Source organism: Sorex fumeus, unplaced genomic scaffold (assembly GCF_029834395.1).
Source record: "Sorex fumeus unplaced genomic scaffold, SorFum_2.1 ptg000265l, whole genome shotgun sequence".
Classification (NCBI taxonomy): domain Eukaryota; kingdom Metazoa; phylum Chordata; class Mammalia; order Eulipotyphla; family Soricidae; genus Sorex; species Sorex fumeus.
Window position 1 is genome coordinate 12,068,684 of NW_026606322.1, and position 21,898 is coordinate 12,090,581.

Sequence of the window (21,898 nt, forward strand, 5' to 3'; positions counted from 1 at the left end):
TTCTTTTGCCTGACCAATACACACTCCCAGTAATACTTCCTTACTTTCCCCACTGTAAGTATCTTTGTAATTAATAGCCATTTATGCCTAACCATTCACACCAAGCAATAACCTTTGATTCAATGTTTGCTTTGAATATTAGCTTTTGTTCCTGTTCTGTCCTGTTTTCTTGATCACTGACAATTGCTGACACCTGCCAATATGACCTGAACTACTTAAGTTCTTACTTGAAACCTGTTTCTGGCAACTGCAGATGTCTTTATCTCCAGAGAGATGGCCTATAAATGCAAATGACTGTCCCAACCCTTACTTGAGCACTTTTTCATTCTACCAGTCTGACTCACAAAACTCAGAAAGAGTGAATTCAGACTATGCATTCTGAGAGAGTGAAAAAGCAATGCTTCACCCTGGAGGCAGAAGTGAATTTAGTTTAAACAATTCTTGGTAAAAGATAAGGACTTTTGCCTCATGAACAAAGGGGAGAAGGCAGATGGAAGAGAGAAGGGATCACTAAGAAAATGATGACTGGAGGAATCAGTCGGGATGGGAAATGTGTGCAGAAAGTAGATAATGGACCAAACATGATGACCTCTCAGTGTCTGTATTGCAAACCATAATGCCCAAAAGTAGAGAGAGAGTGTGGGGAATATTGTCTGTCATAGAAGCAGGGGGAGGGTGGGGAAGGGGGGGGGCGGTATACCGGGGATATTGGTAGTGAAGAATGTGCACTGGTGGAGGGATGGGTGTTTGATAATTCTGTGATTATAACCCAAACATGAAAGCTTGTAACTATCTCACAGTGATTCAATAAAATTTAAATAAATAAATAAAAAGATAAGGACTCTTGAATGGGGAGCGAATTTCTAGCTAGATCTGTGGGGGTTTTTTTAGAATTTACTTACAGGTAGGTAGTTTTTAGAAATCATATTGTCCTTGCACAAATAATTCTTTAAACGTGTTTTATCAAAGTGTAACTGTTACTGTACACATTGTTTTAAATATAAGTTAAAATCATTAATGCCACAATTGTCTTAATTGTTCTAGAAATCAAATTGAAACAATAAAAAATCAGGACTCGACCAGAGATAATACTGCAGGTAAGGTGCTTGAACACAATCAATCTGGTATAAATACCCAACACACCATATGGTCCCCTGAGCCCCTCCAGAAGTAATCCCTGAGCATGGAACCAGGAGTAATGCCTGGTGAGCACCACCGGCGTGGCCCCAAAGCCACACACACACACACACACAAACACACACCACACACACACACACACACACACACACACACTGAGACTTGGCTAGCAAACTAGTGTGTTGCTGTGGTTGATGTTGTTGACATTGTTATGTTTTTGCTGCTGTTACTACTCTGGGACCACACTCTTCAGCTGGTATTGCTCACAGAGTCATGGATCAAACAATACAATAAATAGTAGACTAATTGTGCTCTACCATTTGAGCCATATCTCTAGCTCTAAAATTTTTCTGTTTTACTTTCTGTCATCATCTCGCCCGCTGGCAAGCTACCCGTGATGTATTCGATATGCCAAACACAGTAACAACAAAGTCTCCAATGGAGAGGTTACTGGGCCCGCTCAAGCAAATCGATGAACAATGGGAGGACAGTGACAGTGACTTTCTGTCATAGTATTTGCCTGTCTTTATTTTTCCCTGAGGTGCCAACAATTTCCAAATGGCTATTATATAAAAAAAAATTAAAACATTGTAAAAGTGACATCACCAAACCATCTTCATCTCTCAAATAGATTCTGTGCTTCTTAAAGCATAGCAATCTGTACACATAATATTTTCAGATACCAGATAGTACTGTTCTGGATCAATTACACTGAGAGGTAGTTGATTGCCTATGTTGTTTCATTTTGCAGATTTCAAGACATGGCCTAATACTTTGTAGGTCCTTACAAATTATCCCCAGTAGTCTACTACATAGAATTGCTTCTGTCTTGGTTTTCAGAAGTTATTTCCAGTCTGGCATCCGTACTAGTTTTCAGGTTTCCATTACTCATTCCATTGCAAGAATGAGTTGAGTATTTTCATATCAGTTTCTAAAGATACTTTGACATGAAATAGTCCATAAGTTAAGTTGGTGTTTCTCAACCTCTTCTCCACCCCTGCATGGGTGCGGATCAAACTAAGCTCACATTAATCCCAACTTAGATTAGTTGACATTAACACTTAACAGATTAGAGTGGCACCTACTGTGTATGTTTTGCAAAACTCCTTTTGATGAATATGCGAAAAAAATCCTCTGGACAAATCTAGTAGCTCATAATAACCCATTTATATAAAATGAATTTGTCATCTAAAATGAAAGAGGACAAACTAAGACAAAAATGTTGATGTTGTTAAATAGCAATCCTTCCATCTCATAATTGACCATTAAAAAGCACAATTCATTTTCTATTTCACAGATCGATTGCCTCGAGCAGGCCCCAGTAACGTCTCCTTCATCCTAGCCCTGAGATTATATTCAAGGCTCTTTAGGAGAATGAGACCCATCATTGTTATTGGTATTTGGCATATTGGGTACGACACAGGGAGTTTGCCAGACTCTGCCGTGTGGGCAGGTTACATTCGGTAGCCTGCCAGTTTGTCCAAAATAGGAATGAGATGTCATAATAAGATGTCACGTGGCCGCGAATTTTATATTTAGGTAACATTTATACCAGGAAAATTCAGCCTAACTTATAAAAACAATCAGAAAAATTTTCTCTCCTATCTGGTAAATTCAGTAGTCAAATCCTCCCCTTGTCAATTAAGTGGTGCTATTCTATGACAAATTTACATAATTATTAAGGTCCTATTCAAGACATCAATAAAATATTGTATTCTTTATCTGAAAGAGTAAAACAGTAGCACTATAGCACTGTCCTCCCGTTGTTCATCATTTGCTCAAGCGGGCCCCAGTAATGTCTCACAACAAATTGTGAGATTTGTTGTTACTGTTTTTGTCATATAGAATACACCACGGGTAGCTAGCCATGCTCTGCCATGCAGGCGGAATACTTTAGGTAGCTTGCCGAACTCTCGAGAGGGGCAGAGGAATTGAACTTGGATAGGCAGCGTACAAGGCAAACGCCCTACCCACTGTGCTATCGCTCCAGCCTATCTGAAAGAGTATTTTATTTACTTATTTATTTATTTATTTATTTATTTATTTTTGCTTTTTGGGTCACACCTGGCGATGCACAGGAGCTACTCCTGGTTCTGCACTCAGGAATTACCCCTGGCAGTACTCAGAGGACCATATGGGATGCTGGGAATCGAACCCGGGTCGGCCACATGCAAGGCAAATGCCCTACCCACTGTGCTATTGCTCCAGTCCCTGAAAGAGCATTTTAATAAAATCAAAAATATGTTTACAATTTCCTGGTAGCTATAAATCCTGGTTTGTCTTTCATTAAAACAATAATAATAACAACAGATTTTTTCCTGAGGTCTTATGAGAATCATTTTCAATGTTCTGGCCCCCCACTTGAAAAATAGCATTGGTTACGTCTTTGATTGTCTCTGAGAACACACATGAAATAATCCTTCTCTATGTGGCTTTCACCACCTTGGAAGTGAGATTAGGTCTGACCTCTGTTAATGAAAAGACTATACTGAAATCAATATTCAAAGACAAAATAAGTCCAAACTGGTAATATATGATGTACTGTAGGTCTCTAGATATGCCAGCTTATGTAATTATAATTATGGTCCTGAAAGTAAAGAAAAGTCTTGATCCTAGTTATATAAAAGAACCAGAAATCAAATGAAAATATTTTGGAAAATTTTCTCTTTCAAAACTGTAGCACTGTCCTCCCATTGTTCATCAATTTGCTCGAGTGGGCACCAGTAATGTCTCCATTGTGAGACTTGTTACTGTTTTTGGCATATTGAATATGCCATGGGGAGCTTGCCAGGCTCTGCCATGTGGGCAGGATACTCTCGGTAGCTTGCTTTCCAAGAGAGATGGAGGAATCGAACCGGGGTCGGCCACATGCAAGGCAAATGCCCTACCTGCTGTGCTATCACTCCAGCCTCTTTCAAAACTATCATCAAAAAATCCCTTTAGGACTAGAGCAATAGTATAACAGGTGGGGCTAACCCAAATTTGATACCTGGCATTCCATATGGTCCCCTAGTACCACCAGGAATAATTCCTGAGTATAGAGCCAGGAGTAAACCCTGAGCAGAATAATTCCTGAGTATAGAGCCAGGAGTAAACCTTTTGGGACTATGCCTCCCCCCGTCCCCCACCCAAAGCAAACAAATAAAAGATCCTTTTGTTGGGCCAGAGAAATAGCTCCACAGTCTGGAGCGCATGCTTTGCCTGCAGAAGGTCTAGGTTCAGTTCCCAACATGGCACACAGACCCCTAGCCCAGAGTCTGGAGTGGCCCCAAAACAAAAACACACAAAAACAAAACACGCCTTTGCCTTTCAACAGCTGGCCAGCATTACCTTTTTCTAAAATCCAAGTGCTATCAGTCCTTTGACCATGCTACTGACTCCCACCATTGTAATTACTGCCAGTTTTGTTGTGTGGATGACTGTTTTGTTTTTTTTTTAACCTTCATACAATATTTTCATGTACAGGGCTGAAGCAATAGTACAGCAGGTAGCATGCTTGCCTTACATGAGGCTAACCCAGATTTGTTTCCCGGCACCCATGAGCTCTGCCAGGAGTGATCCCTGAGAGCAAAGCCAGGAGTCAGCCCTGAGCAAAGCTACATGTGGCCCTAAAACAAGACAAAACAAAACAAAACAAAAAAAACAAACAAAAAGTCAATATTCTCACATCTTTTGATAGAAGAAAGTTTACTATAATGTGGTCAAAAAAAAAAAAACGCCTAGGCTAGAAAACAATAAAATAAATACTTCCTTCACATCAAATAATGAAATTTAAATTCTTTTCATTTGTGAAAGAGATGTATTTCCTCATTCTTTTATTTGAGAAACTGAAGATCACATGTTGTTTTATGGTATTTTATATTAATAAATCAGATTCCCTAAATACTCCTATATACTTATGCCTTGAATATCTGAGTATCTCACCTCTTTCTTTTTTTAGAGATTTGAATTATGACATTGCTTTAAATTTCTTCCATCCTTGAATCATTGGTCCTTTAATTCTTAAGAATGAAGATAACATGGTGTCTCACTAATAAAAATTTAAAAAATAAATAAATAAAAAATAAAAAAATGGTGTCTCACTAATAAAAATTTAAAAAAAAAAAATAAATAAGAATGAAGATAACTATTTCCTGGGGAAATTTTTGCGGAATAAAATACATATCAATCTCTTTGTATTTAATAAATGAATGTGTACAATCTGAAAGTTACAGAAGGGAAAAAAGTGTCTCATTTTATTTAATATTGTTTCATTGGTTTTTAAAAACTATTTTTAAAATCACAATAAATCACAGTCAAAAATTCAACTTACACAATTACAAAAGAGAAGGAACATATTTATGGATCCAGGGAACAAAGTTTGCCACCCTTGTGTAAACTCCAGGAAAATTTGGTCTTCCACAGCCATGTCCCCAGCTAACAATACCAGTCAAAATCCACTTTCCATCACTTTTTCTTCGACAAGACAAAGGCCCACCTGAATCACCCTGGACAGAAAATAACAACAGTGAAAAGTACATTAGTCCCATCTTTACTGATTTTGTCATTAATACGTTTTATGCATTGTGTTCATATTTCCCTTTCTGACAGCTTTCTGTTGGATGAACATGCAGAATAGGAAAGCACCAAAAAATTTTGGTCAGCATTCTGAAATATGCTAAAATGCCAAATACATAAAATTTTGAATGGCATTTTATCATATTCCTCCTAACATCACAAAGTTGCATTTAGCAAAGTACAGAATTCTTTATTCCAAGAATAACAATGGACTATTCGGGGGAAATGAGTCTCAACACACACTCAAAACAAATCTCAATAATAATGATAATAATAATTAAAATGTAATAGTAAGTGCTAACATTGATTTAATGTGGGTTAGTGCTTAGCATAGTTTTGAATCATTTAGTTCTCACAAAAGTCTTATTTTGGTAGGTTGACCTCTGTCTTTGGGCCCTGAAACTTCTGTGGTTGTTTATGACCTTCAGAGAAAAAGATAAAGAATCCCTGTTTACTTAATCAGGTCCAATAAAAGATGCAGAAGCACCACTGGCCAATAGTTATCCCTAATAAATCACCCTTGTTTGAGAGTTCCTTTTGTTATCTCAACAACACAAGGCCAGTGCTCAAACTTCAAAACTTAAACGTAATTCCTATACTACGTGTCCTTTAAATGATAATGTCTATATCTTAGTTTCATATTCTGAAAGATTATTGAGAGGCAAAAGTATTTGTTATGCTCCAAATGTGCCCCTATACTGAACCTGCACAATTCAAAAACTGGTTAGGTTAATTATGACTAGATTTGAAATTGGGCTTTCAAAACATTTTAGTGTGACAAAAATTGTTGCCCTGGGGGCTACAAGAGTTTGACTATAAAACCAGCTAGATGCAGGAAGCACCCAAAACACAGCAACATAGCATTAAGGAGATAAGCTTTTCAAGTCCAGCTCAGGCATGTACTTATTAGCTATGTAACCTTGAGTAATTCACTTACTCTTGTATGCCTCAGTTTCCTCTTCTATAAAATGGGAATGAAAGAATTATTCAAATGTGTTTGTGTAAAGAAACTGGCGTGGTGAAACAAAATAAAACCTTCAATAATAAAAATATTATTCTATCAATAAAGTTCTTGTGGCATGGTGGCAAAGGTTGTGAAAAGATATGGGAACAGTTCCCACTCATCTTCTAAATTATCTGATCACTCTAGGATGATCATCTCAATATCCACATAGATTGGAATCCAAGCCATAGAGATTGTTCTATTGAAGGTGACGGTGACCTCTACGTTTAGTCAAGTAAAGCACTCATAAGAGTATCCTAAGACATTCTTTTTTATTTTTTTCCCCTACAGGTCTCACTGTAGTCTATGTGTCAATAGACAAAATGAATAAAACCCTTATTATTTTAGAAGGCACATGGCTACTGCTAAGAAAATAGCATTGCTGAAACCGTGTGAGTGTGAGTGTGTGTGTGTGTGTTTGTGTTGTTTGGGGTTATAATAAAACCCAGAGTAAGTGTGAATCTTATTCTCTGAATGTTGCAGGAAAACACACAGTACCTAGAAAACTGAATTCCATAGATCCATTTTAATTATCTTCGCCTGCTCTTAAATAACTGGGTTTTAAATAATATTCTAAATTAAAAACTTTATTGTTTGTTTTTTTTTCTTTTTGGGTCACACCCGGCGATGCTCAGGGGTTACTCCTGGCTCTGCACTCCTGGAATCACTCCTGGGGGTACTCCGGGGACCCTACGGGATGCTGGGAATTGAATCCCGGTCGGCGGCAAGCAAGACAAACGCCCTACCCACTGTGCTATCACTCCAGCCCCTAAATTAAAAACTTTAATAGCATTGCACTGTCCTGTTGTTCATTGATTTACTCGAGCGTGCACCAGTAACATCTCCATTGTGAGACTTGTTACTGTTATTGGCATATTGAATATGCCATGGGTAGCTTGCCAGGCTCTGCCATGTGGGCGGGATACTATTGGTAGCTTGCTGGGATCCCGGAGATGGATGGAGGAATGGAACCCAGGTCGGACACGTGCAAGGCAAATGACTTACGCGCAAAAATTTTAATAAAATTTTAAATTAAATTGAACATGGAAGCATTTTCACACAGTATTTGTTTAACAAGGGAAGGGGGAGCTGACTTACTCGGCAAGCATCTCTCTTCCCTGACATGAGACCTGCACAAAGCATCCGAGAAGTGATGATGCCGTAGGTGGAAACACACAGGGTTTGGTCAAGGAGCTCTACTTCTGCTTGCTGCAAAACAGGGGAGCCTTTATTATCTGGAAAACACATTGGAAGTAGACATTATGGCAGTGACAACTTTTCTGAACATTAAGCACTAGTTTACTGAAAAGTTTCCTCTTATCCTCATGGTAATATTTTTAACTAATTTTCTTATGGTCCCCCTTTGGCAGATGGAAAAATAGAGTTCTAGGGGTTTAAAGTACTTGCCTGAGCACACACAGTTAGAACATAACAGCAGATATCAGACCCAGATCTGAGTTGATCACCAGAGACTCTGAGTTATTCTCTTTCACGCTTTAGGACGATGAGTCAGCAAGTTATTACCAATACTCACTAGCCAAGAGTGTTCCATATCCATAAGTAGAGCCACATACTTGGGAATATCCCAGGAGCCATAAAGACACAAAATTTTGGATAGATATAACATCCTTCCTAACCTCTGGCTATGATGATACAAAACACACACACACACACACACACACACACACACACTCTTTTGTAAGAAATATTTTATGAATAGTTTGGTTGAATAGAATCTTTCCTTTTGTAATTTGTGATAATGTAATTAAATCCCAATTACAATTCTAACAAGTATTCAGCAGTTAGCTGACTTGCCTCACTGGGACCCTGAGATCTCAGAAAGCTTACGGTGGTGGTGAATACTGTCACTTCAAAAATTAAATGAAGATACTGAACACAACCTTAATTGCAAACAGTGAAAAACAATCTAAAATGATTCTTAGAGTGTCAAAGCAGGTTGGAGTGAAGTTCAAGATTCATAGAATGTATTTCTGCCCAAAACTTTTGAAGGACTGCAACAGAGTCTAAGACGATTGGAAAATCAAGGGTCAGCATTAGCACTCATATTTAGGGAGCTACTCACAAAACTTTGGGCTCTTCCCCTTACTATAGATTTAGACTCAACTGTGATTCTGTTGGTTGGTTTTGTTTATGGGATACATCCCCACCATGCTCAGGGTTACTCCTTGCTCTGTGCTCAGGGATTACTCTTGGCAGCCTTGAGAAACCATATGGAACATCAGGGATTGAACTAGACAAAGAACCTACCCACCTGTAACCTCTCTGGTCCCCTCAGCCATGCATTTTAGGCCATGGAAACCCTTGGAAAGACAGTTAGGAGTTTCCCTACCACTTAGTCTGACCTTGGGGCATATTGCAAAGATAACTGAGGGAGGAGGAGGAATTGTAAATGAGCATTCCCTCCAGGTGCTCTGTTTCTAAACTGATGTAACCTCAGGTTGGAATTTGCCATCTGAAGAGCTAAGAGCAGGTTGGATTTCTGTTCTCTGTCCCATTCCATGCTCACTGCCTTTCAGCATCACATTCCTGAATAGATACAAGGACATCTGTTGAGTTACAACAGTATGACTTAAGACAGTAGTGGTGTGTGTGTGTGTGTGTGTGTGTGTGTGTGTGTGCATAAAAATGATTCATGCCCTTTAGACAAAGGGGAACCTAGGGCCAGGGAGATTAGCTCAATGGTCTAGAGTAACTTTGTAAGTGGGAACTCTAGGCTTGTTCCCTGATACCACCTTGTCTCCTGAGCACTGTTGGAAATGATCCCTAAGCATTGAGCTATGAACACAGACTTTGGTGCCACCAGTAAGTGTGACCACCCTCAAGAAATAAATAAATGTGACCTAAAATAAGGAAGACTGGATCTTCTGAATGGTAATCTGAAAAACTTACCAAAGTTTGAAAGGGTCCATCCTATCTATCCGGTTCTCATCATGAAAACTTATAGAGCCATATCCTGCTTCTTGCAGATAGAAGAAGAGCCTCATTAAATAGGAATGAGCATACCATTCTCCATTTTACCTTTCAGAAGTTGCCAGGAGGCTCAGATAAGACAATACACTAAAATTCTCTCCATGAACCCCCAAGCATCACCTTAATGCTAAACATTTGAATGGAAAGAACATAACAGCATATTTGTTCACATACCTGCTTCATGCCTTCGCCCCCAGCCGGTGACCCAGCATTTCTCACCGCTGTGCACTTTCTGGTGTGAGGGAGGAATGCATATTGGCTGGATGAGCTGTTTTAGGGTCTCAGGCCAGGCGACACTGAGCTGTAGCAAGGCAATATCATAGTCAAAGGTCTGACTGTTATAATACTCATGAACTACAATTCTTCTCACGGGGGAGACAAACTTGGCATTGCCCTGCACATACATCCCAAGGTGAGCAGTCCATGGTGTGGGGTCCGACAGCCTGGTAGGAAAGGAAGGAAGCACAAAGTTAATGACTTGAAGAATTGCACGTCCTTTGGAACCAAGCATGCTGCATAGAGATGAGGCTAAGGAAGGGGAAGCTTGACTTTCTTTTTTTTTCTTTTTAAACTGAAACGTCCCCAGTTTCCTTCCTTCCATCCTCTTCTCCTCACACCACTCCCTGCCCAAGACTGCCTCTTTGGCAGGCACTTTTCTTCTCAATCTCTCTCTCTCTCTCTCTCTCTCTCTATATATATATATATATATATATATATATAATATATGTATATATATTATCTTTCCGCACATTATGGTTTGCAATATAGGTACTGGGAGGTTATCATGTATAACCCTTTACCTACTTTCAGCACTCAGTTCTTGTCCAGAATGATCCTCTCCAACTACCATTGTCATAGCGGTCCCTTCTCTGTCCTAACTGCCCTCCCTGGAACTTTCCTGTGGCAAGCTTCAATCCATGAACCAGTCCTCATGGCTCTTACTTTTACTGTCTGTGGGTATTAGTCTCATGTTATGCTTTTTTATATCCCACAGATGAGTGCAACCTGTCTGACTCTCTTTTTGACTCATTTTATTCAGCATGATACTCTCCATCTTCATCCATTGCATCATTATAATAGGCCATTCATAACAGGCAGAATCTGGAAACAACCCGAGTTTTCGAGAATAGAAGACTGAATAAAGAAACTACAGTATATCTACATAATGGAATACTACACATCCACCAGGAAAAAACAAAGTCATGAGGCTTGACTTCCTTTTTTTTTTTTTTTGACTTTTTAGGTCACACTGGGCTGTGCACAGGGGTTACTCCTGGCTTTGCACTCAGGAATCATCCCTGGCGGTGCTCAGGGTACCATATGGGTTGCTGAAGATCAAACTGGGTCAGCTGTGTGCAAGGCAAACACCCTACTGCTGTTCTATCACTCCAACCCGAGGCTTGATTTTCTATCCCAATTAAAATCACTGGCTCTGTCTAAGAACATGACAAGTACAACTTCCCTGAGTCTCTTGTCTCTTAGGTAAAACCAAAGATGGAGGTATGGGTAGTGACAAATAGTAGCAATATTCTAGAAAACATCCTAAGGAAACGTGAGAAATTACTTTACCAACAGTTGTCATGAACCACATGTGGGCCAAGAAAGTTAGTGAGAGTTTGGTCCCTTACATTCCATCTGTTCTTGCTAATAATGGTACTTGATGGAGAAAGACAGGGCCAGGGAGCATGGTCTGGTGATCCTTTTACCATATTTAAATAATATGAATACCAATGCAGATTATAAATTCAAGTGTAATAAGCAAAATATAATAAAAGTCTGTCTTGCAAACTACCAGAGCCATATATATCCGTGCTCTAGCAGCTTAAGCATGGCCAATCACAGGCTATGTTCTGGTTAGCGCTTCCAGAAGTCTCTCTGGTCTTATCCAAACTCACCAAGGTCTTGCAGTTTCTTTATAAGGATTCCATCTCCACCAGTGCAGCAACCTCTCAGAGTGAAGGGAATGTGGAAGTTTTGAAAGAAAACATGGATAGAGCCAAAAGGGTGTTGCCACTTATCAGCTTGGCTGACATTCTTGGAGGATGAGGGGACAGTGCTGAGTTTAATAGACTTGCAACATTTTTATAGCCTAAAACAGCGTTTCTCACCTTTTTTCTGACTATGACCCCTTTCTTACCTTATTTTCTTTCTGTACCTCCTTGCCCTGGGCTGGAGCGATAACACAGTGGGTAGGGCATTTGCTTTGCACACAGTCGGCCAGAATTTGATTCCTCTGCCCCTCTCTGAGAGTCCGGCAAGCTACGGAGAGTATCTCACCGCATATTTGATATGCCAAAGATACGTAACAAGTCTCACAACTGGGCTTCCTTGAGCAAATCAATGAACAAAGGGAGGACAGTGCTACAATGCAGTGTTACCTTCTTGCCCTACCAGTTGTACCCCTAATCTTGCCCACCCATAGCTTGTGTGCTTGTCATCTGTGGTCCTTAGAATACAGATAGTATTATTCTATATGGAATAACCATATAGAAGGGCTCTTGGTTAAGAAATTCTGGTCTAAGAGACTAATGATAAAACAGGGTAGCTTTTTCAATAATCAACATGTATCTTATTATTTCTAAAAGAAGCAAATATCTTAATTGTACAAACACATTGAAAGACTCTTTAAAAAATTAATAATAAGAAACAAATACTACTACTTTGGACCAGTAAATTCTCATTAAAGATTCTTAGGAGGATTCCCCGTGGGGCTGTAAAGCCTTGGAGCCTATCTCAATGAGAGTTTTGCTTGCTGGTTCCAGGGATCAAACTCAGGTCTTGAGAAAGTAAGACACATGGTTCACTCCTTTGAACCCATTTGAACTGTAAAGTCACATTTGAAACAACTAAGGTTGTTTTCAAGTCTTCCTTTCACCCTTACCTAAAAGTGCATCAGTTTTTCCCACTAGTAAAGGCAAACAGAATCATTCCATAACCAGCCTCTGGACTTTTCTAGGACCCCTCTTTCGCTCTTACAGGATCTCCACTCCCGAGTTACCTTCCAGTGCCCACTAAGCTCCAAATTCTCCAAACATTCCCAGAGATTTGACTAGCAATCCCAATACTCATCCTCCCAACCAAATAAAAGCCTGTTCACATTTACGTGTCTTTTGTGCTATTTTCTTTATATTAATAATTTCGGAAGAAATGTTAACACATATGATTAAGAAAAGAGAAGAAGAAAACAATCACCAGTTGATTTTCTACAAGGAGCATTTTTTCCAAAACATCAGAACTGATGAAGGATAGGAAAGTCCTACCTGTTTCCATGGAAACAGTGGGCTGCAGAGAGAAGCCACTCCCTGGAGATGACTGAAGCTCCACAGTAGGCAGAACCAACAAAATGAAGGCTAACTTGCCACGGCCAACCCCCTTCCTGGGTGTCAGTGCCCCCGATGATTCGGTGAAGGGTTAAGGAATTTCTGCTGCAGCCTTTAGGAGAGGAAAGGTCACTTCATATAGGCTTGGAAGACATCTTCAGACTTGGAAGAAAAACTGAAAAGTCATTTCAGTTTAGAGCTGGATTGGAAACTAAGAACCAAGTTAATAATTTGAAATTTTCTGTTCATCCTCAGATGAAACCTATAAGAGTCCATATGAAACCTACACCAAAACCCACTCCTACTCTTCTGAAAACAGACTTGCACAGTCTCTGTACAATAATGCATATAAAGGGAAGTATGGGACACTGATAAAAGCATCATCTGTGGGGTTTGGATTTTTGGGTAGAGAGAGAAAAGTAAGTTTCCACTGCAATAGAATTAAAAGTGTCCTTTGGACTTGGAGAGAGAGGAGTCAGAGGCACTAAGTTGCATGCTTAAGGTACCAAATTTAATCTCTTCCACAGCATGCCCTGGTCCCTTACCTCTAGCACTGTTGAATCATAAAATGATCATACTACCACCCCAAACAATGAAATGCACAGTACAGCCAGGGGTGGTGCCCAGGCCCCAAGCAATGCTTAAGAGGTACACATTAAAAATATTCAACAGAAATAAATAAGAAGTCGGTGTCTTGAAATTGTGATAATTTGAAATAATACATTTGAAAGAAAATTTATTAGTCAAATCAATGAAAAACTATTTTTGAAACCTGATTACCAGTATAATTATTTCCTACTATAAATAGTATTGGTAAAGTTGTACAAACTTGTATTCCAATATGGTCAATTAGAAATCATATAACTAATACTATAATCACATGATTATTGTGCTTAGGTCATAGTTAAAGAAAATTCCAGCACTTGATATGGACTATAACCTGAGGCATAACAAGCAAGCTACCTACTGTGTGCTCCCATCTTTCTCATAAGCTTTTTATTTAAGACCTTCCTTCCTTGATTAGAGTATTCAGAAAGTAAATTTTTAAGACATAGTTTCAGAATTAGTCAGCCAATATTTTCCTTATTTCTCCATACCTCCAACAACCTCTGTCAGAGGGATTACAGAAAGAAGGGAAAAGAAATGGGAAGCAATTGAATTGAAGAGAGAATACAGTTAAAAAAAATATGGACTTCCACTCACTGCAGCCTTCTTCATCACTTCCATCCAGACAATCCACAGTCCCATCACACTGTGCGTTTTGCTTCCTGAAGCAAATATTATTGCCACATCTAAAAGTTCTGTTGGTGCATGGGATGCCTATAAGTAAATGAAAGAAGAGTTTTTCTAAGTCAAAACAAGACGAGTATATGATAATGAACTGCAAAGAATGACTTGGCCATGTTATAGTATTTGTTGTGGTAGGAAACACAGCAGAGTGGAATGAAACAACCCCACATCAAGTTTTTGTTTTGTTTTGTTTTGGTGGGGGTGAGGGTGGGGGCAGTCTGCACACCCAGCGATGCTTAGGGCTGACTCCTGGCTCTGCACTCAGGGATGGCTCCTGGCAGACTTGATGGGCCGTATGGAATGCTGAAGATTGAACCCAAGTCAGCCACATGCAAAGCTAACCTACCTGCTGACTAATTCTCCAGCCCCTCACAGCAGCTTTTCCCTTCAGGCGAATGCTCACTGAAAAGCAATATGATGACCTCTCCCTTCTCCCACTGTAGGTGAGATGGAATGCCGTTGTACCTGTCAGTGGCTTAGGCATTACCCTCCTTTCTATTACCAAAAAGATAATCAGAAATAAGCACCACACTCAGTTCGTTTATATCATAGGGAGGAAATGGCTAGGCATTGTGAATTATAGCATGCTGTTTGTGTCTCTAGGTATGTTTTTCTGCAGAGCTATATAAAAGAATGTGTTTCATTATGGCATCTGACACATCCCTGTATATCAAGTCTTTGGCATTCTTTAGGCTTGAGCAGCAAACAAAGAACCAATGAAATCTTCCAGTATTTACACACACACACACACACACACACACACACACACACACACACACACACACAGCATCCCAGTTAGAGACCAACTGGTACATTTTGTCTAAGACTAATACCTAAAACTTGGTATGAGGGGCAGTCTTACAACAACAACAACAACAAAACAACGAAACAAGTCAGTTGGCAGTTGAAATAGTACAGGGAGTTAAATCTCACTCTGAGTGCAGTTCTGCTCATCTCGACCATCCTCACAGTCTGTGAAGCCATCACAGACCAGAGGACTGTGCCACCTGAAGGAGCTGTCATTGCAGACTGACTTGAGAGGCACTGGAATAAGAACAGACAGGAAGTCATGAGGCCGGGACATCAATTGAACTCTGATGGCCAACAATGCTTACCTAAAAGAGCAAATCTTAAACACGAAAATTCGTAAGTTTGTAAACGGCGATCCACTAACGATCACGATCACGATCACGACCATCCTGTTGTTCGTCCTAGCCCTGAGATTTTTAAAAAGTGCCATATTCAAGGCTCTTTCAGGCTTAGGAGAATGAGACCCATCATTGTTACTGGTATTTGGCATATTGGTTACGCCACGGGGAGTTTGCCAGACTCTGCTGTGTGGGCAGGTTGCATTCAGTAACCTGCGATCCACTAACAAAAAATAAAAATTAAAATAAATAAATAATAAGATCTTTAAGAGAATCTAAATAAAATTAAGTTTTTTTTTTCTCCAAACCAGTACTTGCATGAGAAAAAGGTGATATTCAGTCTTTGGGATAATTTTTAGCACTTCAAAATCATCATACCCAATCTTTGCTTCTGCATAAATGTATTCATCTCTGGTGCTATTTATTTGATTAAAATTAAGTGTAAGAACTTATGTATTCATGGATGATTTTAAAAGTAAAAACTTAAAGTGTATAAATAATAAGGATTATCTAAATTTAATATGTGAACATTTCTTTAAAAAATGGGAGGGTCTTGAGATTATGAAGTTTGTTTTACTCTTTTCTAAACTTCAAGTCCCTGGCCAAAAAATATTTGTTGAAAGTTTGAATGAGTTACTAAATATGATAAAATGACATCTTGGAGGAAAACAGATTTGTATTCTATGTGTAAAGAAAACAGTCTTTAAAATTATTTTTTACTGAGAAATTACTGAATTAAAGAAATGCCAGCATAAGTCGATTGTAATTTATCTTTTGGGGAATAATTTAATAAATTGCCTTGATACTAAGCATCCTCCACCCAGATCCTCCATATTCCAGTAGGCAGGGGTCACACACACCAACTGGCCCCCTGGCGCCGTGTAATCCCAGCAACAGCCAAGACCCAGGGACTATAAAACCCATCTCCCAGAAGAGAACAGCTCAGAGTCTCCTGCCCCCGCGCCTGGCTGTCCTTGCTGGGGACCCTTGGAGGGGAGCGGGTCGTGTTTCCCTCCCTGCCCCGACCAGGGTTCCAGCAGTTGAAGACCTCCAGAACCAGCCACCACCATGCTGAGACCACTCTCCACACGCATGAAGGTACCGGCAGAGGAACAAAGGCATGCGTGTCCCGGGGCTGAGATCTCCAAGCCTGCTTGGATTGGGGCTGAGCATCCTCCACCCAGATCCTCCATATTCCAGTAGGCAGGGGTCACACCCACCAACTGACTCCCTGGCACTGTGTAATCACATCAACGGCAAAGACCCAGAGACTATAAAACCCAGCTCCCAGAAGCGCGTGGCTGCATACGCGGCTGCGCGACATCTTACTATCTCATTCTTACTTTGGACAAACTGGCAGGCTCCTAAATGTAACCTGCCCACACGGCAGAGTCTCGCAAACTCCCCGTGGCGTACCCAATATGCCAAATACAAGTAACAATGATGGGTCTCATTCTTCTAACCCTGAAAGAGCCTTGAATATGGCACTTTTTAAAAAAATCTCAGGGCTAGGATGAAGGAGACCTTACTGGGGCCTGCTTGAGGCAATCGACGAACAACAGGATGGTCGTGATCATGATCGTCATGATACTAATAATGACCATAATAGTGACCGGCAAGTTATACTCATAATTTTATGCAAATAACCAGCAAGAACTCTTAGAAGATATGATTTCTTAAGCATTACCAATTCTAATTAAAAAAAGAAACAGTTCCCTTTTTTGTTGTCTGCTCCTGTTATGTCTCCTGGGATGAGTGGAGGGAGTTTATTGATGCTCTGAAATACTGCATTGTGTCTCTGAGAGTGTCCTTTTGACTTCAAGAAAACAACTCCAAAAATATCACAATGACTAAATGATGAACAGCAAAGCAATGCTTATTACAAAATAACAGTAGCTTCTTTTGTTTAGAGCATCATAACAGGGAATAATAATTTTTTTGTTTGGGGGCTACACCCAGTGATGATCAGGGGTTACTCCCGACTATGCAATCCAGAATTACTGCTGGCAGGTTTGGAGCGAACATATAGAGTAGTGGGAATCAAACCTGGCTCATCTGCATGCAAACCAAATGCTCTACCCGCTGTACTGTCTGTCTGTTCCCAAGGGATAATAATGTACTTAAGCAACTTCAATCACTATAAAATAATCTGCATTTATTTTCTTAATATCCTGTTGCTTTAAATTGCTGGCAAATTTTAAGAAGCTTTTATTCTGTTTTATTCCTTAAATAAAAAGCATAAAGTCACAGGTTTTTTTTATGAATGTAATATTTTACAGTTAGCTGTATTATATTAATTATTACTTCTCCAAGAATATAAATGATCTTAAATAACTTCATCACCACAATCCTATTTAAATTAAGAATTCTGGATCTTTAGAAAAAAAAGTAAGGTCTGTGGTATAACATGCTCCAGCTAACTTGCCCCATGAAACAAGAGAGAGAGAGAGAGAGTCAGAAATACACAATCAAAAACTTAATGAAAAAAACAAGGAAGTGACTTTACACCCAAAATAGGACTAGCCAATATTTAGTCCTTGGTCATTACTGGTAGGATGTCAATGCAAACTATAGAGTTTTTTGGGGGGAAAAAAAAAACTCTCTTATTCAGAACATCCACACCCCAAAACAAGCATACTGGGCTTACTTCTCTGCATATTCTGAGCTTCTCTCTAAATGCAGAATCTGTATATTTCTGTTTGTTTATTCATATTCTTTGAGGGGTGAAGGGAACACCTAGAGGTACTCAGGAGCTACTCCAAGCTCTGTGTTTGGGGTTCCTCCCAGAGGACCATATTATGCCAGGGTTCAAATCTGGGACTCCTGAATGCACAGTATGCACTTAGCCCTTTGAACACTCTCTCGAGGACCTGTATCTTAAAATACAGACTTTTGTGTTGAAACCCGTGAATGACTAAATTATTAACCACAGACACTTTCTGTGGTTGCATTATGCATCCCCACGCCTGCTGTGTCTGCAAGGTGTACAAACTAAGTTTCCCCTTCACTTTCCTATGATCTCATCTATATGACTCACTCTGACTGATGGACTGCACATAGGTGTAAGAAGAAACATGTTTTAGCTACTTTTCCTTCGTTTCTATCACTGCCATAATTCACTCACTTACTAGTTCCATAAGGAGAGAGTCAGAGGCGTAGACCTGGTCCCACACCAGAAAGAACCAGGCTCAGGAGGACCAACGCACTGTTTGAAAAATTGAACCAATCATCTCTCAGGTAACCTGAGAATAATCTAAGAATAAATGATTGTTGTAAGATAAAATCTGCTATGACCCTGGATATGTATCTGCAGCAATGATGACCCTGATAAGGTATTTATTCATAATAAAGTTATAGTAGAATATTGAATACCCACCACAGAAAAGTTCATCACTTTCATCAAAGCAGTCATTTATCCCGTCACACCGCTGGGCCTGAGGGACACACAGACCAGAGGAGCATCTGAAAGATCCAGGGGGACAGGCTAGAGACAAGAAGAAAGAGGAAATCTGGTGTGGATCCCCAAGGTCTCCAGACCACATCAACTAAGAACTATGCAGTGTTAAGTGAGTCAGGAGTTAGAAGGACGGCATTAAGTTACATAACTCCTCCACCAGGAGGCTGCAGCCCTTGCAAATAAAATCAATGTGTTTCTTTTTATTTATTTCTTTTCTTTTTGGGTCACACTCAGGGATGCTCAGGGATTACTCCTGGCTCTGCACTCAGGAATTACTCCTGGCCGTGCTCAGGGGACCATAGGAGATGCTGGGAATTGAGCCCGGGTCGACCTCGGGCAAGGCAAACTGCCCTACCTCCTGTGCTATCATTCCAGCCCTCCTTTCTTTTTAAAGGAGATTCCTTCTCCCCTTTCACTCTGTGTGGTTACAAGTAGTCTGAACCCAGAGAAGCCTTCTTATGACCATACTGGCACTCTGATCTTAGATTTTCAACCTCCAAAACTGTGAGAAATACATGTCTTGTCTTTATAAGCAGTCCAGTGTGGTAAAGTTCCCAAATGGACTAGATACTCCCTTTGTGCAAAAGAATGGGGACAGTCCACGGTCAGATCAAACACCAGCTCAATGGCACCTGGTATAGAAAGGAAGTTCCTAGAAATGTTTTTCTACTTAAAAAAAAAAAAAAAGCAAACAAGTGGTAGAAAGAACAAAAGTACAACAGGGAGAGTACTTGCCCTGCACAGGCCAACCCAGGTTGGATTCCCGGCATCCCAAGGGATTCCCTAAATACCTCCAGGAATCATCTTTGAGCAGCATGGAGCCAGGGGTAATCCCTGAATAATGCTGGGTGTGGCCCCAAAACAAAAACAGGAAGAAAACAATAGACAGCTTGGGGGCAGGGAAATAGCTTAGGTAAAAGGGGCACTTTGCAGTACAGGAACAAGAACTCGGGCTCAATCTCTTGCACATGCACCCCAACGCTGTGGTCTGTGTGCTGAGCCTTCACAGTTGGCCAAGAGTATCACCAAGAGCAACCCTAGGTCCTCCTTAAAGCTGTATGGAAGTTCCTCCGTACCCCTTCATAAAAGACAAGACAGTCTCCTATTTACCATTGTCCTTGTTAGAAATTTTTAATATTCTGATATTCCAAAGTGAAATATTCTGAATCTAGAAGTAAGTATATTGGGAATCAGCAAAGAAGGATGTGGTATAAAGAAGCCTTCTCTAAGCCCTTTTCTTCCTAAGTAAAGGTAAAGGTAAAGGCCCTCACGTTAATCATCGATTTGCTCAAGCAGGCCCAGTAACGTCTCCATTGGAGACTTTGTTGTTACTGTGTCTGGCATATCGAATACTCTCGGTAGCTTGCCGGGCTCTCCGAGAGGGGCGGAGGAATTGAACTCGGGTTGGCCATGTTGGCCACTTGTAAGGAGAACGCCCTACCGCTGTGCTTCCTAAGTAGATAACTTTTTTTTTCTTTTTTTTAGCCTTTTAACATAAGGGGTGAATTTCCTGAGTAAGCCAGTATCTACTCTTGCCAGCCCTCAAACACTGCCTTTTCTCTTCCTGCCCACAGGTTCAACATTTCTGTGTTAAATTCAACATTCTGAGGACTAATACTTGAATTCTTCTTAATCAACATTTCTCCTTTAAGGAGTCAAATCCTATGAAATGTTGGTGGGAGCATCCTATTTATAAAAACTACAGCTAGCAAGAACAACAAACCAAGAAATGATCACATTTGGTAATGAAAGAAATTATTTTTCAACTGAAGTCCACACTGAAAATTATATTATTTCTCCTAAAATTAAACAATAGCATTTATGTATTGCATTTTGCATATTGGTTAAGTTTATATGTGTATTGTTTATTATAAAAATAAAAATAGAAAACAGGATCAATGAAATAGTTTTTGTTCTTTAATTTCTTGGAGTTCTTAATAGAATTCTATTTAGGGTATAACCACCTTCAAATAATTTATTCAGGGTTTCTAAGGAGTCAATCCCAAACTTACGTTGACTGATGTTGTAACTGCCGTATTCCACCAGGAGTGGCCTATCAGAATGCCTTGAGCTGCACTGAAGCTGAACATGAACCAGGGAGCTGGGCACTCTGAAAATTGTGTGGTGATCCATGTAGGAGCCACAGTACCTGCAGAGACAAGAGTCACAGGGGACACACAGCCTGAAGGTCTGTCAACGGCACTCCTACTGTAAGTGAATTCACTAAGACTTTGAACATCTCAGCTTCATAAAGCTGATGATTATGGTAGAGATAACAGAAGTTTATAGTCTCTGATAAGTGATTATGAGATATGTTTGCCTAATCAATTATTTATCTTTCTAAATAAGCCAACAGCAATAGTGTTACCCTTTTCCACCTTCGTCAATATAATCAGAAGAAACACGGGTTGAATTCTTCTAGTTCTTTCTTGCTTTCTCTCTCTTTTTCTCTCTCTCTGTCTCTCTTTCTCTCTCTGTCTCCCTTTTCTTTTATTTTTGGGTCACACCCAGTGATGAACAGGAGTTACTCCTGGCTTTTACACTCAGAAATTACTCCTGGCGGTGCTCGGGGGACCATATGAAATGCTGGGAATCAAACCCAGATCAGCCGCATGCAAGGAAAATGTCCTACCCGCTGTGCTATCGCTCCAGTCCCACTTGCTCACTCTCTCAATAATAATGTAAGAAAAAGAATTCCCTATCACTTGGACTGAAGAGTATCATAGTGAGTGATGTTAGAAGAAAAGGACAGACAGAGAATTCTCTCATATAAGGATTATAAAAAATATAGTAGCGGAATAACAAAAAGTGCCCAATGGCAGTAGAAATAAAGGACATAAAAATAGTCTTCATTGGACTTTCCACTGTGGGTAAAGGGGAGAGAATGGGGAGGGACAGGGGAGGGAGATAAGACAAGGAAGGGAAGACCACCACAATGGTGGAGGGATGTGGTCACAGTAGGGGGAAAGCTGAAAGGTGATAAAGTGATAAGCAT

General features: G+C 40.0%; 1 protein-coding gene across 1 annotated transcript in view; it reads right to left on the bottom strand.

Moving 5' to 3' along the window:
• Positions 1-5,453: 5,453 nt before the first annotated feature.
• The window catches only part of TMPRSS7 (transmembrane serine protease 7), a 47,748-nt gene continuing 31,303 nt past the window's right edge, over positions 5,454-21,898 (bottom strand). Inside the window, exons 11-18 of the mRNA XM_056109419.1 lie at positions 20,916-21,052; positions 18,823-18,930; positions 15,232-15,342; positions 14,212-14,328; positions 12,949-13,120; positions 9,863-10,131; positions 7,796-7,932; positions 5,454-5,624 (exon numbers count right to left, since the gene is read on the bottom strand). Of these exons, the coding sequence (XP_055965394.1) occupies positions 5,454-5,624; positions 7,796-7,932; positions 9,863-10,131; positions 12,949-13,120; positions 14,212-14,328; positions 15,232-15,342; positions 18,823-18,930; positions 20,916-21,052 (1,222 nt within the window). The remainder of the gene's footprint in view (positions 5,625-7,795; positions 7,933-9,862; positions 10,132-12,948; positions 13,121-14,211; positions 14,329-15,231; positions 15,343-18,822; positions 18,931-20,915; positions 21,053-21,898) is intronic.